Source organism: Pelmatolapia mariae, linkage group LG2 (assembly GCF_036321145.2).
Source record: "Pelmatolapia mariae isolate MD_Pm_ZW linkage group LG2, Pm_UMD_F_2, whole genome shotgun sequence".
In the NCBI taxonomy this organism is placed as follows: domain Eukaryota; kingdom Metazoa; phylum Chordata; class Actinopteri; order Cichliformes; family Cichlidae; genus Pelmatolapia; species Pelmatolapia mariae.
Genome location: NC_086228.1, coordinates 25,211,015 through 25,231,554, shown reverse-complemented (window position 1 = coordinate 25,231,554; position 20,540 = coordinate 25,211,015). Strand labels below are relative to the sequence as shown.

At 38.4% G+C, this 20,540-nt stretch overlaps 1 protein-coding gene across 2 annotated transcripts in view; it reads right to left on the bottom strand.

Moving 5' to 3' along the window:
- Nucleotides 1–8,292, bottom strand: part of tsc22d3 (TSC22 domain family, member 3) — a 112,807-nt gene extending 104,515 nt beyond the window's left edge. The window contains exon 1 of one of the 2 annotated variants that reach the window (XM_063496604.1): nt 7,479–8,292. In XM_063496604.1, coding sequence (XP_063352674.1) covers nt 7,479–7,819 — 341 coding nt within the window. In that variant the 5' untranslated portion in view covers nt 7,820–8,292. The remainder of the gene's footprint in view (nt 1–7,478) is intronic. The other variant, XM_063496594.1, reaches the window with a different exon arrangement.
- Between the last annotated feature and the right edge of the window lie 12,248 nt (nt 8,293–20,540).

Sequence of the window (20,540 nt, the reverse complement as noted above, 5' to 3'; positions counted from 1 at the left end):
TTCTCTGTCTTCCCTAAAATACCTAGGAATATGTTTTTAAATCATATTAATGTGGCGATGCTAAGCTTCCTGGCATTAATTACACATATTTTTTTTTAATGAAAACAAAACACTGTCTATATATTTGGTCCTTGGATATTGGATAGTTGGTGATTTATAACTGCAACATCACTGTGATCATGATCTAAGCAAGTCAAAGAACAATTCCAGTGGTTTTACACAGTAAATCACATCTGGTTACAGCTTACATCACTGACAGGCATTTCATAACTAATGAAGCTTGTGCTGTCATTTTAAAATTGCTTTTTCATTCTTTTCATTTGTGTTACATCAGAATGCTCAGAGCCTGACACAGACTTGAAACTTGCTCAGTATAGTTGATTTCTAAAATTAATAGACGTAATTCCTTTTTAGACCATTTTTTAGTCACTGATCTTGATCTGATCTGTCTCAGATGACAGTAGGCGTTACTTATAGATTTCTAATCCAATATCTGGTACATGTTGTATCTACACTCGGTGACACACAGGACAAAGAAGCTTAGCTGGATTTTGCTGTGGTGATGTGTCACCCAGCAGCATAATGCTATGGGTCATCTCAGTGTACTGCATTCTGCACGTGCATAATGCTATGGGTCACCTTTGCGCCCTCCATTGCCAGGGTGCTTATGTGTGCGTCTGTTTGTGTTGCTAGAGTGCCTTGTGTCTCAGTTCTGTGGAAAATCTGAAGCAATCAGTTAGACAGCAGCCTCAGGACACCTGTTTGCCAAATGTTGAAAAGTTTTCAGAATCCCTCACTGACAGGAAGCATATTTATTCACACAAAAACTAAACGCCTTTTATTTATTCCAATATCAGTCTCCAGGTTCTTTGCATTAAGAGAAGCTTTTGCAGCAAGCAAAAGTCAATGAACAGAAAGATATCATAACAAACATCTGATGCACATCCTATGTTTGTATTGTTGCTAAGGACAACTGAAGATGAAACCACAGCAGTGTTGGTAAAGAAAGGCCCGCGCAGCAGAGGTTGCATCAACCTGTGGTGCAGGGTGTGTCTGTGGATTTCTGAGTTAACAAACACTGATCTCTGTCTGCTGAAAGTGTTGGCAATGATGGAATTTATAGCGCGCGCGTGTGTGTGTGTGTATGCCTGCCTATTTTGGGAATTGCATGCACACTTCACTGTGTGCTGTCTTCACAAGGATTAGCAACTTGATTATCATTTTTAATACAACAGACAGATTAGTCCAGTAATAGAGCATTGTCATGTATTTTATATGGGCAGACACGCACAAACACTTGCAAACAAACCATTCAGTGATGGTTCCAGATGTTCTCTGGCAGAGTACCTTAGGCAGCCTATTCATGTAGTAACAACACAGTAAGGTAGTAGGTCGAGAAGTACATTATAAAGCCATTATTGTCCATTTCTCTCTAACCTGGTCCCTCAGTAAATAAATCACAGGTTTAAACATGCCAAATCTATACCAATGTGTGTGAGAAAATCTGCTGGTTTCCAATATTCTATCTCCACCTTATGTTCCCAGAATTGCTTTTTTGCTTCCAAGACACAAATGGTCAAAGTCTATGTTATAGAGAAAACTCATAAAACGATAGTAAAACAAAGACTGCTCATGTTTTTTTTAAAGTTCCTTTTACTTCATTCAATTATTAATAACTTCCTGTAGCTATAGAAAAACAGTGTTACCTCTCCTACGACAGCTGCACTCTGCCTATATCTTATATCCACTAAATGTCAACAGCACTGCTATTCTTAGCTAACCATGTTTTGTCTTAGTCCCAGATGCCTGTCTGACAACCTACTTCAGACTCTTTCTCTTCCTTTAGCTCTTCACTTCACTTCTGTAGCCTGCATTCGCTCGAGATTTGATTGGTGATTGGTGAGACTTTTGGTTTGTTGCAAAAATACAAAAAAAAACTAGATTTAGATTTTTTTCAAATGTCATTAGAATTTCTGTTATTACCAAATCTTTAATGTGGGCAATACAGGGACAGTTATCTCCAGCAAAGGAGCAATGAATCCTTACACACTTCATATCTATCTGTCTACTATACCTTCATGGAATTTCTCTGTAGCAGTGAAAGAAATGTAGAATTAGATTTTAAATACAGTTACAGCAGCTTGTTTCACTCTGATCATGGGGCTTGTTACAGCTTGTAAGTGTTTATAAGACAAACATGTGTTCTAGGTTCTAAATTTCCCCCATATGATAGTGAACTGGTAAATGGCACTATCTACACCACCACAGAGAAAAGAGAAGAAACACTTTTTTTCTTTACCCCATTCTACATCCTCAACATTGCTAACTCAGCTGTGTGGTTCTACATCACCACAATATTATCTACAGAATAAATGCAAACACACAGGGTTTACAATAAGAAGGTATCCTTTTATTGTAAAGCCTGCAGATGAAAATGTATTAAATAATTTGACTTGTCTTGATGTTTAAATGTTATTCAGCACCTCATCCTCTCCTCCCACCTCCCTATGTTGTTTCTATACAGTTATTGTGTCATGTATGTGTATGTCATGGATCTGACATAAACATCACATTTCAATCATGTCTTTAAAGAAGCACAATAAAAACAGAGCATGGTCCCAGTGTATATTGTTTTCCTTGCAAGACTAAACAAGCAATGGAGCATTCTGCTCTACAACCACTGAGAAGAAATGCAGTTTCGGAGTTAAAATGAATGAAAATGTATCTTCATATTCTGCTGAAATGTATAAGAATCGATCCACTGTTGTGTAGAAAAACAGCAATTTTACAGACTGTGATGGGACCCTTTATTTGGCTGCAGAAGCCTCTCCAGGCATGCCTTGGTTTTGAGGTTATTAAATCTTAGAAGTAAATATAGGCCTGAAATCAAAAAGAAAAAAGTTCTTGTAGCAAAGCTACTTTGTGGTTTGCATGTGAATCACAGACTGGAGCTTTCATGATCAGCAGGGTGTCAGACACAGCTGGATGCCGTCTCCACTCCACATTGTAGGAGGGCTAGGTTAGGTTCAGCAGTCAACTGGACTTAAGCCAACTGCCAGTGGTCATCTTAGGCCAAAGTCAGAAACTTATAACAAGGTCTAAGTATTCAGGGCAACAGGATGTCTCAAGGATAAACAGAAAAGCGAGAACAGAGAGTCAAACTCGGACAGAGGTCAGAATCTTATCTTCCTACCTTTTTATGTACAAGCACAAAATCTGTGAACCTCACCTACAACTCTGTCACAAAGACAGATGGTCATTTCAGCCTGACAAAGCAATCACAGTGTTTTCCAACCAGACTGGAAAAGTCTTCTCTTTTTTTCAGTCAACAGACCTGAACAAGAAGATGAAGAATGTCCCATCCCTACACAGTCATGCACCTCCTTGATTCCAAGAAGTTTTTGCTCCTTAAAGCTAAAAGGTTTGAGAAAGTCAGCCTAACTTTGCTCTACCTAATAAAAACACTTCATAGTCTGTGTCTTCAAATCCGGCCCCTCCTTCAGCCCCGTACTTTGGCCACAATCAACTATCTGACACTCTGTGAGTCTTTTGTGCTGCCATTTTTTTCCCTTTTCACCTTCCCCTCTTGTTTTGACGGCTTAACAGCTGACTAGTCACAGACCTGATGTCCTACGATAAACGTCTGTATCATCACTGCAGGCTCTTCACCCCCCTTCACCCTGGCAAGTGGTTTTTAATAGCTGCTAAATACTGACTGACTGGCAGTGCTGAAGGTGTGCGACAGTGCCTTTCTCGTTCCAGCCAACTGTAGCCCACTAAGCCTTAAAAATAAATCAGCGCATTTCCTCTCATTTTATCCTGTGGATATCACAGATCCACCCCACCCCCCCTTGGGGCTTTCTGGCTCTTCCTCAAACACCAAATAAGACTTGTGACTTAAAATTCTCCTCTCGGGACATTTCCGTAACCCTTGAATCATTTGCATAACACGTCTTCTGTCGCCTCCAAGAGATGTCCTGTCGTGCTTCCACGGGCCATGCTGAACATTTTATTCTGTTAACAAGTGACAAATGAGAATGATAGCTGCTGGGCAGAATGACCACCCAGTGTGAGGTCACTGTCTAAACTCGAGCCAGGCTTTAATCAGACACCAGTCCTTCCTAAAGCGAATACTTGAAAAATGCATGAACTTCTGCAAACCTCAGCTCAGCAAGTACATGTACGAATGAATCACTGCTTCTTTCCTTTTGAGCATGAAAAAACCTGCAAAGGTTTGAAATCACTGTTTTAATCCTGCGAGGAAGTCTATGAAAGCCACATGATCCATGTCTGTGGTTCTCTCTTGAGAAGGGAAGGGTTCGGGAACAAAGTGTTCAGGCCAAAGAGGGTTCGTCAGACAAACAGTTCAGCTGGCACAGGCAGACATATGGTCGTTCTGGCAAATGGCACAGGTGAACAGTTTGCCTCACAGCCAAAATATGTCAAAAACGTTGGCACTTACATTTACCCCACACCAGGGAAAGTCAGTACTGCCTGTAATTCAGTCATCTTCTCTTAAAAGAAATCTTTGATCTTTATCTGAAGTGTAGACAACTAAACAGATAAGCAGATTTCAATACTACAATGCTATATAAATAACAGCACTCATGTTTCATTCCTATGATTATTCTAATAAGTTGTATAACTGTGAAAGTGTTGCTTTTTGTATCAGTCTGCCACACAAAGCCAGAGAAAACTCTTGTGTAACACCTTTAACAAACCTCTGCCAGCAGGCATTATTCCAGGTGTGAGAACTTAAACAATGAATGCTTCAAATCATAATTCATCTGACTTATCAGTGTATTCTAAAGCAATGTTGAAAGTATAATATAGAATAAACACACATTTCTTTAGAAATGCCGTCATGTGTGGCTGTACTCTTTAAACCAGTGTGTCTCCATCTATCATAATGGCACACCCTCGTTCTCATAAATAAAGAAGTCCCACAGAAAGAGAACAGTGTCTCCTAAAAAGGTGTTAGAATTAATAAGCATTTACACAGTGGTTATTAAAAACAAAGCGGACGTAGTGGACATTTGCAAAATAGTTTATATTTGATACACATGCTAGTTCAGTGCATAAGGCAGAAACAGTTTGCACAATTCTAACAAACTTGAATATTTGGTGTGACTACTTTTATTCTTCAATTTCTTTAAGTAGTATTCAGGAATACTTTTAAAGGCCATTCAAAGCTCTTCTTTGAATGCTGTCTTCCTTTTTTTTCTGTTCTCTGAAAAGATGATGCCATAAAGCTTCAATAATGTTGAGAAGTTTTCAACCAATGGTTCCGTTTGTGCAAAAATAATATTTCATGCTTGTGTTATTGTCGGTATTTTTCATCACTTTAAAAAAAGGCCACAAATTGTCTGTTCTTGCAACAGGCCGACAGTAACGAAGTGCCTAAAGATACATTTTAAAAATAGTTCCTTATCTAAGTTGTCTGTTATGTATAGACACAACACTGATTCATCCCTTGAGATCCCTTTTTTATGCCCGAATGATTCATAGGTCATGATTCGCGCTAAGTGGTTTAACAAACAAGATGGGGAAAAAATTGCTTAAAATGGCCACGAAGAAGGACTTTACTGAAAATAAGCGAAAAAGTAGTCGATTTCCAGAGAAATGTTTTGAAACACCTTCAGAAAGCCTCGAGAACTGTTACTCAAGACCACTTTAAAAATATTACAACAAAGCCTGGCTCCTTGGAAGCAAGATACAAAGAAATGAGGGTGACTCAAGACTTTTCTGCTCTACTGCATAATCACTTCATATTACATGACACAGTCTTACCGTTTATATTTTTTTTACAGCCAACAACTACAAAATCAGTACATGTCTTGTAAATGTCTAATCGTCACTGTTATCAGCCCCATCAGCTGCAGTGTACAGTGAATGGTTTAACTTGTTTTGAACTCGCAGTCTGTACATCCCTGGACAAGAACTGCCTTCCAGCATACAGGAAAGAAAAAAAAAGACAGGCTTATTTTGATATTGTGTGCCAGTCCAGCTTCTGGATAAATTTGATAAAGTACTGATAATGCTTCTTGGCCAGAACACATTATTGATAAGATAAAACCTACAAGTAATCGCATACGTAACAATAATTACCTTGAATGAGTTCACTCCAGCCAACCTTAATTAGGACAGTCATATTACATATATAGTCAAAATGCCAGTTTTTGTGTTTCCCATTCATTAAAACTTAAATGAAACCAGTGGGTTTATTTTCATTTAAAGTTTTGCCTCACGTATTTAGTTTGAAAGTTGAAGCTGCAACATTTTCTGTCTTCTTTTCTTCTATTAAATCGCAAAAATTCCAGTTTTAATGGAACTTTGTTTTGTTTTTTTAATATAATTGTTGTTAAAAAAAACAAAAACAAGAAAGCATTTTCGCAAGTTTTTAAAAAGTAAAAGTCTGCAAGAGTGACTTCAAGAAAGTACAGGAACTCGCACAAGTGGAACCAAAGGCCAACCTTTATCAAGATTCCATCTGTGCCCCGGTGTGTCTCTGACATATACGCCACAAACACATAGCTCACATAACTTGCTCACACGAAGGACAGCAACTTCATAATAGCTGGCATTCACTGGTGCCTCTTCCAGTGATAACACGTTCATATTCTTTTAGCATTCATTGGTAATCCCCATAGATCTACACATTTTATGTATCAGACACCGAGATACACCGTATTTAATCGCATATGGCTGGCTCAGGTTCAGTATTTCCGCAACAGTAAAACTGTAGCTAACTGGAAAGATGGTAGCTGTTAATTTGAGGCTGAAGTCATTTGACAGTAGCTGCCAAACAAACCATCCAACTGGCAGCAACATTGTAGCAGGACATTCTCTTCCTTGCAAACAGTGCGGCGTGAGCTGCCAAATGCTGTTTTATAAACACTATTTGGCAGAGACAGTGTAGGAGCCAGGCCAGTTTTAATTGACCTCTAGCAATAAAAGATCATTTTAATTGAATCAATATGACAACAAACTGCTGTTTTAGAATAACCTTGTGTATTTGCAAGGCATTCTTTTTAGATTACATTTTGTTTACCTTTTTTCTCTGGCTTTTTTCCCCCTCCACACAGTATTGAGTTGTTTTGAAGTTGAAAGCTTTTTTCCGTTGTGATGAATCTTGAAAGACGTCTTTGTAAGAGTTATGTCCTATAAATAATAATTGTCCTCAGTCCTTAACATCACAGTGTTAAAGCTGAACAGGACGTGCACATATTATTGTCCCAGTTATGTCATTTAAATACACCTATTCCAGTAAGTAATCTATTACTGTAAACTGATTACGCTACATTTACCACCTCGTTTGATTAATCTACTTGATTTAATATGCAGATCAATAGGTGAAATCTCGACTTTGTATTGAATGCGCCTTAAGTGAGGTAAAGAAATGAAAATATTCTTAAGTTCAAAGGAAAGATCTTTGAACTAACCAGATAAGAATGTACCTGTCTGATAGCCAAGCTTACCTGTGAAAGAAGAGCAATATAGACAGCATGGTCTGATCAATGTTGCTGTTGCAGATCCCCTCATTGAGCAGGAAACAGGGGTCTCTCACAACCGACTCCAGGGAGTCCTGTCTCATGATGTTGTTCAGTTTGTCCGTGTTCAGGTTCTGGTACATCAGCTGGTTGCGGAGCTGGCGGAAGTGATTTACAGTGGGGCTTGTGGGGCTTGCTGGCAGGCCTCCTGTAGTACCAAGGCCCTGAGCTGGGCTGCTGGATATGGATTCATCACAGCCATTGGCCAAGTCCAGACAGCAACTGCAACAGTCCAGGCCGATGGGCGAGAGGCAGTCATCATCTGACATCTTGGAGTGTAGCTGGATGAAGAGGAAAGTCGCCCAGAGCAGGTGCAGAAATTTCAGCAGAAAATGACAGAGACTGAGCTTTATAAATAGTAGACAAAGTGAAAGACACAACAGGGGTGTGTTCCTTAGCTCTGACAGAGACACTGGCAGGTAGCCTGGGCCAGCCTAGTGTACCGTCCTGTCTCCACTGCAGGGCCAGGAGGGCTAAATGGCAGGTTGAGCTGCTCCCTGAGAAGTGCACTCACGCTGGGCCACTCTGCCTGCTTCTATCTCTGAGTTCCCCTCCTGTGGCTCTGCTGCATTTAGCCTTTTGTTCGGGGCCGACGCTGCTGCAATGTGTTGCTACTGTGGCAGGAAAAAGAGTGAACGCACCACACACACATACACACTCACTCACACCAGTTCAGCAGGAGTCCGCTTGAAAGCAAAACCCAGAAGCTGCTTATCACTTTTTTCTCTGGACTTTTTTTTCTGTGGTTGGCGTGCTTAGAGACAGAGGGAGGGAGTAAAAAGGAAGGGAGGGAGCATGGAGGAAGGGAGGGAGCGATGAAGGCAAACAGGGTGGGGAAAAGCCTGTGATTGGTAAAAAGCATTGCTGGTGATTTATTGGGCCCTCCTCTTTTCTCGTTCAGTTTAGCCATGCGTGCACCAGCAGTACGAAAGGGAAACAGAGAGGGGTGACACCGCAAAGCATGCTTGAGACATGTGCAGTTTCACCGGCTCCACCCTGCCATTATGACAGCTGAAGGAGTGGCTGAGTGAGAGAGGCTGCAGGAAGACACACAGAGCAATGATAACATGTGAGAAGACATTGACATTGAATTGCTAAAACTGTGTTATACATGCGTCATTGATTGTGCTGTGTTTATTAGCTTTTATCCACTATACAAGTCTCTGTAAATTAGGTTTCTCAAGCAATTTCACTAATTTCAGGACTTCCTTGTGGAGAACACACAAAAATAAGGCCGAGAGGATACGGTCCAAATAAAGACAGAGCAAAAATTAGAATTATGTTGTCTATATGTTATTCATTGTACGTGTTGTTTGGATGTGACTCACTTCTTGCCCTGTGTGAACTGCCTTATGCAACATCGGTCAGCGTGAAAACTAATGGAAGCCAGAATATAAATGCAATATAAAAAGCAAAGTAAACAAATCACATGAAATACAAAATGCATGCTGCGTTGGAGTTTTTTTCTTGCAAAGTTAACAAAAACATTATCTTATCGGGCCTCCCGATGTTTAAATAGCATTTTGTCATTTTCCAGTTCTGTTTCCCAAACAGTTTTGGATTGGGAAAGCGTGTGCTGTGTTCGTCCTCCTGATTAATGTTTCACAAGTCCTGGTAAATACCAGGGCAATGTCGTTACGACCAGAACAGACGCTCTGGGAAGATGGTACTGCTGAGGCTCTGACCTCAGCTGCTGACCAACAAGTGCACTGCATGTTGTCTACAGATGGCTAGTCACACAAGAACACAACAACAAAGATAATTATAAAAAATGCATTTACTCTGAGGCATGCAGACATTTCAGCTACACTAAAAAATGTCAGAGCACCTATTGTTGGGTAGCAGAGGGATCAATTAAGCAGAGAAAATGACTGACTATTGCTTTATTGAGTGTGTAATGATGTCCTCAGGCAGAGGGGTTGCTACTGTTTGGGTGGAGGAAACGCTGGGTTTGAAAACTGATGTGGGTAGAGACTCCCATCTAGTGGAGATCTATAGTATAGTCAGTGATTGTTTTGGTCGGCAATGATTTTAACTGACATTAACTGGAATACCTTTCTGGAAGAATTTGATAAATTATACTATTCATGATACAATTACAGAATTACACCATTAGATTATATGATATAATCTAAACCTGGGTTTTGAGTTTATGACTTCAGCTGCAGCCATAGTTTATTATCCATTCATATGGCACTGTATCAAACTCTCATGTTTTTTTTTTTTTTTTTTTTTTTTTTTTAAACCTGTCCCGTTTGGTTCTTTTGCCATCAGAATTATTGTCTAAAGGCGAAGAAAGATGCCCAACGGATTTACTTTACCAAATGGACCATCCCAGCCTTGCCGTAATGGTCCATTTGATTCAACTTTTTATTGTTTATTTTATTTTCACTTGCTGAATACGGGACAGACTTGACTGGAGGAGAGAATGTGGAGAAAGAAAGAGGGAAAGAAAAAAACCTGAGAAGAGGGACGGGGAAAAAGGGCAAAAAACAAAAACCAACAGAATAAGCAGACAAAAAATACATATATCGATCACCTGGATCACCTGTTGAGAAAGAAAAAAGAAAGCAAGCAGAAGAAAACGAGAGTAATAAACAAGATCACAATGATATATGAGAATATGACAGTAAATACTAAATATTAAACATTATTGTGCAGCACGTGAGATCGACAGCGCACAGTGTGCTTTGAGGTAGGAGCCAAAAAGGGTGTAATTTGTGTGTGTGATCACCCGTGTGTACACCTGTGAGTATGAACGCGCTTGTTTTTAAAAGGTTCCTTCATGTAATGATCTGCTAGAGGGTGTGGGGGGCCACTGCCCCGACCTCCAGGGCATGAAGCAGGTATGGAGGAGATCAAGACTCCAGACATCCAGAGGCCCCCAGAACACAAGAGACCAAGGAAGACCAACAGAGGGGCAGCCGCGCCACTGTCCCAGAAAGAGCTGAGGAGAGTCCCAGATGAGGGGTCACTCAGCAGCCGCGGAGCAGAAGCCAGGGGGGGTTGCAGTGACGTGCCCGTGAGCTCCGCCGGCAGCCAGCTGTGCCTGAGTGGCCGAGCCCCGGGCCGTGAGGCCGAGGGCACCCCATCCCCAAAGTGGCCCGAGCGAGCCCCAGGCTCCAGGCCCCAATAAGCAGCCGCCAAGGAGTGAGCCGGTGGGTACCTGGGCGCCCACCCCCGGAGACAGAGAACCACCAACGCACCGATGTCTGAGGGCGTCCGCCACCGGCAGGGGAAGTGGTGGGGGGAGATGGGCCTCCAAACCTCAAACTCTCATGTTAATCTTCTACACTAATTGCATGTCCACTTTGTTCGATTGACCAGTTTTACTGCTCAATAAAATGGAATAATCAGCTGATCACATGGCAACAACAACAGGTAGGTATGTAGACATGGTCATGATCTGCTGAAGTTTAAACCAAGCATCAGAATGAGAAAGCAAGGTGATATGGGAGTTATAATGTGACATGGTTATTGGTTCAAAATGGGTTTTCTGCGTATTTCAGAAACTCCTGATTTAGAAACTATCCAACGTGTGGAACTTCTCTGGGCTTCGCTGGTGCGAGAGGTCAGAGGAAAATGGCCATACTGTCCATCCCATGATAAAGTGTACCCATGTTCTGATGGGCGTATAAGCAGGATTATGAACTATGTCACAAAATTCATCCCAAATTATTTTCTTGAATAAAACAGTGACTTCACTGTATTAACTTGGCCTCCACACGTTTCAGGCACCTTGTTGAATCTATGCCATGAAGAGCTAAGCTCTGAAGGCAAAAGAGTCCAACCCAGTATTAGCAAGGTGCACATAATAAAGTGTTCACTGAGTGTAGATGTTTAAGTATCCAGCAAACTAATTCAAGGCTCAAAATTGTTATACTATGAAAATGTATATAAACCACTAAAATTAGAAAAAGAAGTACAAACAGGGGTTATATATATTTTTTTTTTAAAGCTACAATGGGAATTTAGAAACAAGAAAGAAATATATATGAACATTTTTAAAATAAGATGTAGGAAATGTACATATTTCCTTCAAGAACCAAAATTCTGTTAGTTTAGCTTAGCATAAATGGAAATTGGGTAACCGCTAGCCTAGCCTTGTATAATATATACTTGCAGCTCTAAGGTTTATATGTTCAAATGTTGTGTGTTCTGTTTCAACAAATCTTGGTATTAAGTAAGGTTATGGGTCAGACAACTGACCAGCAACCCATGATATTTATTTTTCAATTAACAGGTTGCCTGACTTTTGAGGTTAGCATAAATAAATTGTGAGAGAATCGTCTTACCTTATCAGCTTCCACATATGCACAAAGCCAGTGTGCTGGGAGTCTGATCAATTCCAACCCAGCATAGTGAAACTAGATGCAATTATTTTTTAAGTATGATCATTAGCTGGTCCACTTGAAACAGGAGTGAATGAAGCTAAGCCGCTTAAATAGCTATTCAAACATGTAACAATGCCACATTGGATTTTAATTTTTATAAATATAGTATTGATTATGTGGCAGAAATAAAATTGAATGAACAACATTACCAATGTTGCTTAATTTTCTTACTGGGATGCTAAATAGGCTTAGTCTGCTAATTGTTGCTAACTGGTGGATAAAGAACTTGAGACTCATAACCATAAAAGCTTTAGTTTCCAAAGAATAACTATAACACAGAGGAAAAGCAACCAACTCTTCAACAAACACATTTGTCTCTAGAAATACAGCATGCACCGAACTAACTAATGTGGACAGTTTGTATAAAATATTAAAGTGAAATTGACTCCCACACTCTGTCATTGAAACAGGTGTGTGGAAGTTTTTTGCTATCAGTAGCACATTTGTACAATCTGTTTAAATACGTAAATAACAGCGATAACTTTACTAGGCACATGACCACATTTTGTTCTCAGCTGCAGTTAGATAGCAAAAAGTTTTAAGGTCAATGATTAAAGTCAATAATAAACAAAATTATTTTTTATCTTAATGTTGCGATTTCTTTCAAGCAAATTTTTTAAGAAGTCTAAAAGGTCAGTTATGCCATTTTAAAGGCGATATAGGAAGCTGTATTTCATTTAAACCTTTTTATTGTACATCATCTTTCTTGTTCTTCTGATATTTAAGTCTTTGGCAGTCCAAAGATTGAGACAGTAAGTGCAGTTTTGAAAAACATTACGTTTTTACCAACTTTTATGTCTACACCGCAGCCACTTGATTACAATCAGCTGAGGTTAAATGTTCAATGTGCACGTACAAAGATATTTTATCAGCAGTTAGTTCAACAGTATTTGTATTTGTTGCTCTTCTGGGGTTCCAAAAAAGACATGCAGTACTGTCATGTAAATTTCTACCAGATATTTGTGATTTACACACTACAGTTGTTTTTAATCTTCACTAACATTGAAAAGATTTCTGTCTGCTTGTTTGTCTGGTTGGTTTTTTGGTTAATTTGTTTGAGGGGTTTTGAAAGTTTTTACAGTCAAATTGACAGAAATGCTAACAGAATCTCAATATTGATCAAAGTGGTGTTTTAATCAATTATAAAAAAACAAATTTGACACTGGGCTTTTCTCATTTCTCTCTTTTGCCTCCTACCTGTAATACCAAAATGAATCTGTGTGTTGTCTTGAAGGAAGTCCCAATACCCAAAATGCATCTGGAGGAAAGAAGAGGTTGATCTGAGGAACTATGAGCAATGACTCACAGGTCCATGGTTGGTGTGGTTGATATAAAACATGCCAAGTGTCATTAGAGGAGAGAACTCACACACCGCAACGGTGTTGTCTTTGATTCATTTCCCAGTGCCCAGTAACTTATGAGAAATGAGATTAGTTATGGCTTGTTTACTGGAATATTTTTTTTAAAACCTGCCAAGATACATCAAAACAAATCAGGTTTTTTTTCCCAGTCCCAAACTGTTAACATGGTGGAAGGCTCTGTATGCTTTAATAAATTCTTTTCACTCGTGTTCATGTATGTTGTATATGTACACAATAAGATGCCATCTTGTTTTTTCCTAACCACTCTGGGACAAAATGAGTTCTAAACTGCAACAGCATTTTTACAGGAAAAAAAAAGTTGTGTCCTAGTTTATGCAAGCAGAGTCCCTCAGAAAACACCAAGGCCAGACTGAACTGGTTCAGACTGGCCTTGTCTACTACCGGGTACATTCAGTTGTTGATCCTTAGCCTAATGCCAGTCATCTCATACCTTGTCCTACTTTTCCCTAGTCTCTATACAATTGGTAATTTGTTTTGATGCGTTTAAATGTCCGCTACATAACATCAGAACAAATATTTGGAAAATATTAGATTAAATTAATATCAAATATGACTTTATAATTTGCTGAGGGCCTGTTAGCTAAACAACTAAACAACAAAATGTGAATTATTCTGACATTTCCGACGAAAACAGTGGTTGTATCGACCAAATGTAAGCACAGCATTAAATACTCAGTTTGCATTTCATGCTTTCATCCTCTTTACATAATATGATGGACCAGAGATGGTAAATCTGGAAGATGATCAAAGGGTCGTTTTAAAAGATGTATTTCTTCCATTATGTCTTTACCTATTAAAAGATCTAATTTTACTGGATTTGAGATGCTTTGGTTTTCATTGCACAATACTGATATCTTTGGGCAAGACTTCATTTCAAAGGACATTCTTTAAACGTCTTACTTTCTGCTGATAAAGATAATGTTCTACAAAAAATATACACTTTTTTTGCAGCTTACTCTGGGGAAGGTTGGGCTAACACGTGAGGACAAAGTTCACCTCTGTTCAGATGTACAAAACAGACTATCCTCAAACTCTGGATGAAATTAACTTTGGCTTGTTTGCATTACTTATCTTATCACAGGGATTACAAACAACTGATCTGATTATCTTTGTTATTTCAGGTTCAGTGTAATTATAATTGCACAGTTATCTAGGTTATACTTTGGTATGCCTGTGATACGGCGTTAATGCATGCTATCATTTAATAACTGATAGCCAGCTATGCAGGTCAAAGTGCTCCATTCAGGGTGCATTTGAGGTGATACGTATAGAAAGATATATGAAATGGGATCATAATAATAAGTATGACGTATACACATATAAATATATAAATATACATATATTAACCGGAAAAATCTCTATAATGCACAATGAATACTATACAGTTACCGATTAATTGACACTAGAGGGCAGTGAAAGCAAAGACAACAAACATCAATTGCTTTAAGGGTGAGAGTTGCCCTAACTGCAAACATTTACAATATTTTTTAAAATGTATTGCTCCAGCTTCAGTACAATTTCTGCTAAGTTTAAGAGTTGCAATGCATTGCAAATAAGATCCATGTAGGAACAGGGATCATAGTTAATAAATATGCATTGCATATTTTTAAATCCATTACAGATTCATGCCTCTGGCAGATCGTCACATGCTGGGCAAGTAATCCAGAAGAAAACAAGGGAAGAAAGAAAAGGCTCTCAATAAAATATAATTATTTTATTAAAATGTATGATTTACATTCATTAAAGTCAACAAAACTCAACTTGGAAAAGTAGCAAAAAAAAATAATTAACTAAATAAAATACTAATAGTAAAGACCCGTTTCTTAAGACAACTGCTATCATAATGCATCACTTCTTTACTTTTCCGTGTGTATTTGATGTTCTACCTAAGGCTGTGATTGGCCAAGAATTCAGAACCAGACAGGCTCAAATCCTCATTGGTTGGTAAGATATCGACCATAATCCTAAGCTTCTCTCACCCTCTGAGGATTAAATTTGCTGTCCAGTCATCTTTAAGAAATGCGCCCCACTGGTTAGGCTTTGACTGTGGAGAAGTAAAGCACAAACTCTTTGCAGGGAATATCTCATCACAGGAACACACAGAACTTAACGCAAGTGGGGAGCATTAGCTGGCTGTGAAGGGGATTCAGGCCATGAGTTAGGATAGGGAAGTAATTATTGTTGTCAGGAAAGTGAAGTCTGAGCTGTCTTCTTCTCAACTGTTAAAGATCAGGCTCATGCTTTCACTATTCAGCTTCAATTTGATGTTTTTGTTTTTTACTTTCTTTCTGTAAAATATTTCTGCTTTATCCTTTTTTTTTCTGGTTAAATAAACTTGCATTGAATGACTGTCAGTATTTGACAGTGTTTCCTTTCTTTTAAATGCTTCTAAAACACTTTGTCTCACGTGAGATAAAATTCATTTAGCCGTGTTTTTAAAAATGAGGAACTGCTTTAAAAGAAGTTGTTCAGCTTTGTGTGCCAGTACGTAATTAGACTCGCTTTTGTTTAAACAGACAAAAGCTGAAAAATAACTGGCACATTTTGACAAGTTTTACATGAGGAAAAACCAATCATCTATATGTAGCTGACTGACAAACTGAAGAGACTTTTAAGCGTATGAGTAGGTTTTGCATTTAAATTAGATACAGTATATAAGAAGTTATTGAAAAACGCACTCTTGCTAATGTAGCTAAATGATTGTTATGGATGAGCCATGATTGCAAGCTTACGCAATCCATATAAAAACATATGAAATATATATCAGTATGTCCCTGTTCTCATGCATGAGTCACTCACCCCTAGTGTTTGAAGAGCTGCTACTTAGATTTATACGCTTGATCTTCCCACTACATTTGTCTCCAGCTCATTTGAAGTTAAGACAGATTTGTGCTTAGCAGGCAATGTACTTTCAACTGCAGAGTTCAGATATCTATTCTAACAAAACCACTGTGCAAGGAGTTTTTTTTTTCATTATTGTTTTGCTATCTCCTGGGAAACATTATGACTAAATATCAATTTAGGTTGCTGCCTATGTAATGAGAATTGGTAATGTACTTGACTCTGAAAAATATATTAGCTTTTTTTTACTTTTAAAGTTTCACCTCAGCAAATTTATGCTTTTTTTAGGGTGGAAAAAAAGATAAGGATTCCACAAACTGCAACATGTGTGGAAAGAACGAATTTGCTAAAGAAATTGGTGCATCATTATTAATCTTGTTGCTAGTGTTGAACACACTCCAAGCATTTCTCTCGCTTTTATAGTAACGCCGTTGCTTAAAACTGCATGTAATTCCAAGGATGAAAGACGTGTTAGGAATAGGAAAGCTGGAGAGGCAAAGCATGATTATAGGGCTTTAGGCAATTCTAAAAATAAAATCTGAAGTGTTAAAAAATATGAAAATGATTTTTACCACATTTCTATTGACATATGCATATAACATCACTGAGCCGTGCCTGTGCAGACAGTTACAGCTGCAAGTGGGATTACTGAAATGGACCAAAAATGGTAACAGCTATCAATAAAGTATTGATTATCTTTAATGGAGGTAATAAATTAAATAGCTGCAGATAAAAGCATTTACTAGAAGATCTGCCACATTTCAGATTTGTCTGATCTCACACAGTTTAGAGGCCAGACTTTTAATGTCCTTTATTATCTTCTGCTTATCCATGCACGGACACATCATTAGACACAATGCACATAGAACATATTCAATATTCATTCTCAAGGTGTCTTTTGAAATACAGATGTGGACATAAATTATTTATGTGTTATCTTGCCTTCCTCTGAACTGAATTATGTGACAACAGCATAAATTAAACACACCGTTTTGGTCAGTCAGATGAAGAGGTTAGAAGTCAAAGGGTGTTGTTTGGGCGAGGAAAAAGACAAGATTATGAGTCAGGACCAGTTTTATGTTGTGAAATAACCAGGTTATTTAGCTTCCTTCCCTTAGAAACCAAAAAAAAAAAAAAAAGCAGCCATTTACAGAAAAAATATATATTTTGATGATTTGGCAAATGTGTCTTCTAATCTACTCCCACCTTTTTTTTTCTTAGGCTTTATTTAAATGAGAAATGGCATGAGCTATCTCCTTGATGGACGTGCCTCGGGGGACCCTGTGTTAGTGTTCACTGTCCTGCAAATTAGTATTGATTGGCCTTGACTGGCTTTTAAAGTCCACAACCTCTTGGTTAATTACAGCAAAGAGCTCACCAGGGCATTAGAACAATAGATCTGCTCATTTACAACTTTCATTTGTTTTCTGCATGAGTGAGAGAGAGATATGGGTCAAAATTGATTTAAAAACAAAAATCTGGGCTGGGGTGAAAAGGCTGTTCATTCCTCTGAAAGCTGCCATGTTGTGACAGTTCACAGACTGATTAACACTGCTGATGAATGCATGTGCATTTGTTCCCGAGGTTAGTTGTTGCAGTGAGTCTTTTTTTTTTAGGTCATTTGGAGAAAAATGTGTTCCCTCAGTGGCATGCCAAGGCTGAAAACACCCTCAATCCATGCGCTAATGCACAGTTACTATTTAGATCATTATGTTGGTGACACATTAACATTTAGGAGTAATTAAAGCATAAAGTATTTGGTGCCACTGACTCATCACCACATAGTGGAAGCAATAATCCAAGGTTAGCAGATATGTCTGCTTGGTCACATTCCTTGACTTAACAGTGCTTGATACTAGGCCATGTTTTGCATCAGCATACTTACTAAAGAAAACAAAAGACTGCCTTGAGTAATTCCCATAAGCCTACATCCACAAAACAATCTGCAGTATGCAGCAGAGTTGCATCTTCCGTGAAAGGATTTTTATTTTTATTTTTTTAAAAAGGGGGGCAGCATCACAGCAACTGGGCCCTGTCACTCACTGCTAATTAAATCCCATTGCTTATTCCGTTGAGAGGTCCTTTTTTTTCCGGACAAACATCATTAGACAAAGCACACAGGCAGCTGCAGGTGGCCTGAAATCTATCCACCTGCACAGTCACACAGCATTTTCAAAAGGAATCTTCACAGTCAGATTATTTCTTATTTTTTCCTCGTGCGCTTTGTTGTCTAATGAATTCTCAGGTCATCCAAGAGAAGCAGCAACCTGCCTGCGGCTTGAAATAGTGTTTCATATAATTTCGCTGCATTTTAAATGGTAATCGGTGAACAACATTAATCACAATATGATTCTGAACTGTGTGGGTGACTTCTCATCCAGCCGAATGTGAAGGATCTGGAACAAAAATGCTACATCATATAATTTCATCATACTTTCTTCTTATTTATTTATTTATTTTAATTTTTAGGACACATCAGACACTGTTGCTTATAAGTAATTACCTACTCAAAAGACTCGTGTAATGAAATCTATTAACTGAAAATTGGTTTACTTTCTGTATCCTTTTAATGAAACAGTAAGTAAATCCAGAGGGAAAAGTAAAGTCTTTACTTGGTGTTTTGTGTAGTAGATAGAAATTAATTTATTAAAGCTTTTGATCAAAGTGACTGTGAGCATCTTAGTGCAGGTTTTTCATGTTAGGCATTACAGTGAAGTACAATCTGCAGCTTGACAGGTGTAAAAAAAAAAACTACACATATATCAGAACATTTAAATTTAAAAGAACTTAGTGTCTCTAAAGTACAAGAGGTTTTTTTAGGTTATTGACTAGAAAAAATGTTGCACTCACAAATATACATTGATTAGGTTTGTGGAAGCTTCCATGTTGTCTGTTAGATACAACAGCCAAGAAGGACATAGCTGTGTTATGTATGTGGCTAGAAACCAGCCATATACATATTACACCTCAAAAATTACTTTTCTAAATATCAAAAATTTGAAACTATATATATCACCATTTAACATTTGTATATAAATATATATTTTTTCATCATCTCTTTCTTCTTTTGTCTTTCTCCTCTTTATCTCTCCTCCTTCATTTCCACTTTATCTTCCTCCTCCTCACCTCAAGTCTCATCACCTGAAATGAAGTTACAAAAACATGCTTAAACAGGATTATTTTTTCTGATATTGTTGCATTTACATATTGTCTGCAGATTAGACAAACAACCCTTCAAGGCAGTTCAATAACAGCTTGTTATAAGCTAACATTATGCCAGCTAATGTTGAGCTCAAGTATACTAAAAACAAATCAGACTTTCTTTTCCAACAAAGGTAGATCCACTTTCAAAGAAGGCTTCACTAATGCCAGCTAACAGCAGCTAACAGCGGCAAAAACAGAATTGCTTACCAAAAGAAAAGTTCAGGATATCCTCACAACTCAACAGTATTCCCGTCCTTGGACAGAAATGAGCGTCGCTGGCTCACAAACTTATTCCAAACCCTTTTTACAAGGTTTTACAGCCTCAATGAAAGTAAATAGACATGCATAGACTACAGATGAACAGCACCCACCATAGCCAGGATCATGCACTTGAATTATAAGGGGAAATAAAACAATTCAATTGACTGCAATCTACTCATATTGAGTGGTGACATTTTAAACACTGTACTTAAGCTACAGTATATTGTTATCAACCTCAGTCATTTTAAATAATCCCGTCTAGCTTTTTATTTGTTTGATTACTACTGGACTTTTTTGTCATTTCTATATGCTGTATTAAAATATATTAACAGTTTATCACAACATAAGATGCCATTTGAAAGGTAAGCCTAAAAAGTTATTCAGGTCTCAGTCACACAACACAACAGTCTGCAAGCCCCTGACAACCTCCAGTTATAGAGAATAATGTATCTCCTGACCACTTGGTGAGTGGTTTCTGGAGGTTGTTGGCTATCACTGGGTGAAAGCGGTTGCAAAGATGCTGCACCAACCTTCCAAATCTCCTTATGATTGCTTTGGTCATCAGCAGTAGTTTGCATGAAACACCAAATCCAAAGCAAACTCAAGGATGTTTTCAGTGCAGCACCTTATACCTCTTTTCAACCAATTTTACCCATTGACTGCCAGCAAACTTCATCAACAATTCATAAACTGGTTGCAGAATAGCAACCAGTGTTTGACAGGTGCTCACTGCCTGTCTGTGTGAATGGGACTGTAGCGATTGAGTTCACAACGACTGTTAGTAACCACCTGCATCCAGCTGGGAAAACATATTTTTCCGTTTGTCAGATATAGAACTGTCAGATGGTCACTGCCTGTTCTGTGAGACAGAAGCCTAAAATTCTCACACTTCTTCTTGTGTGACTTGA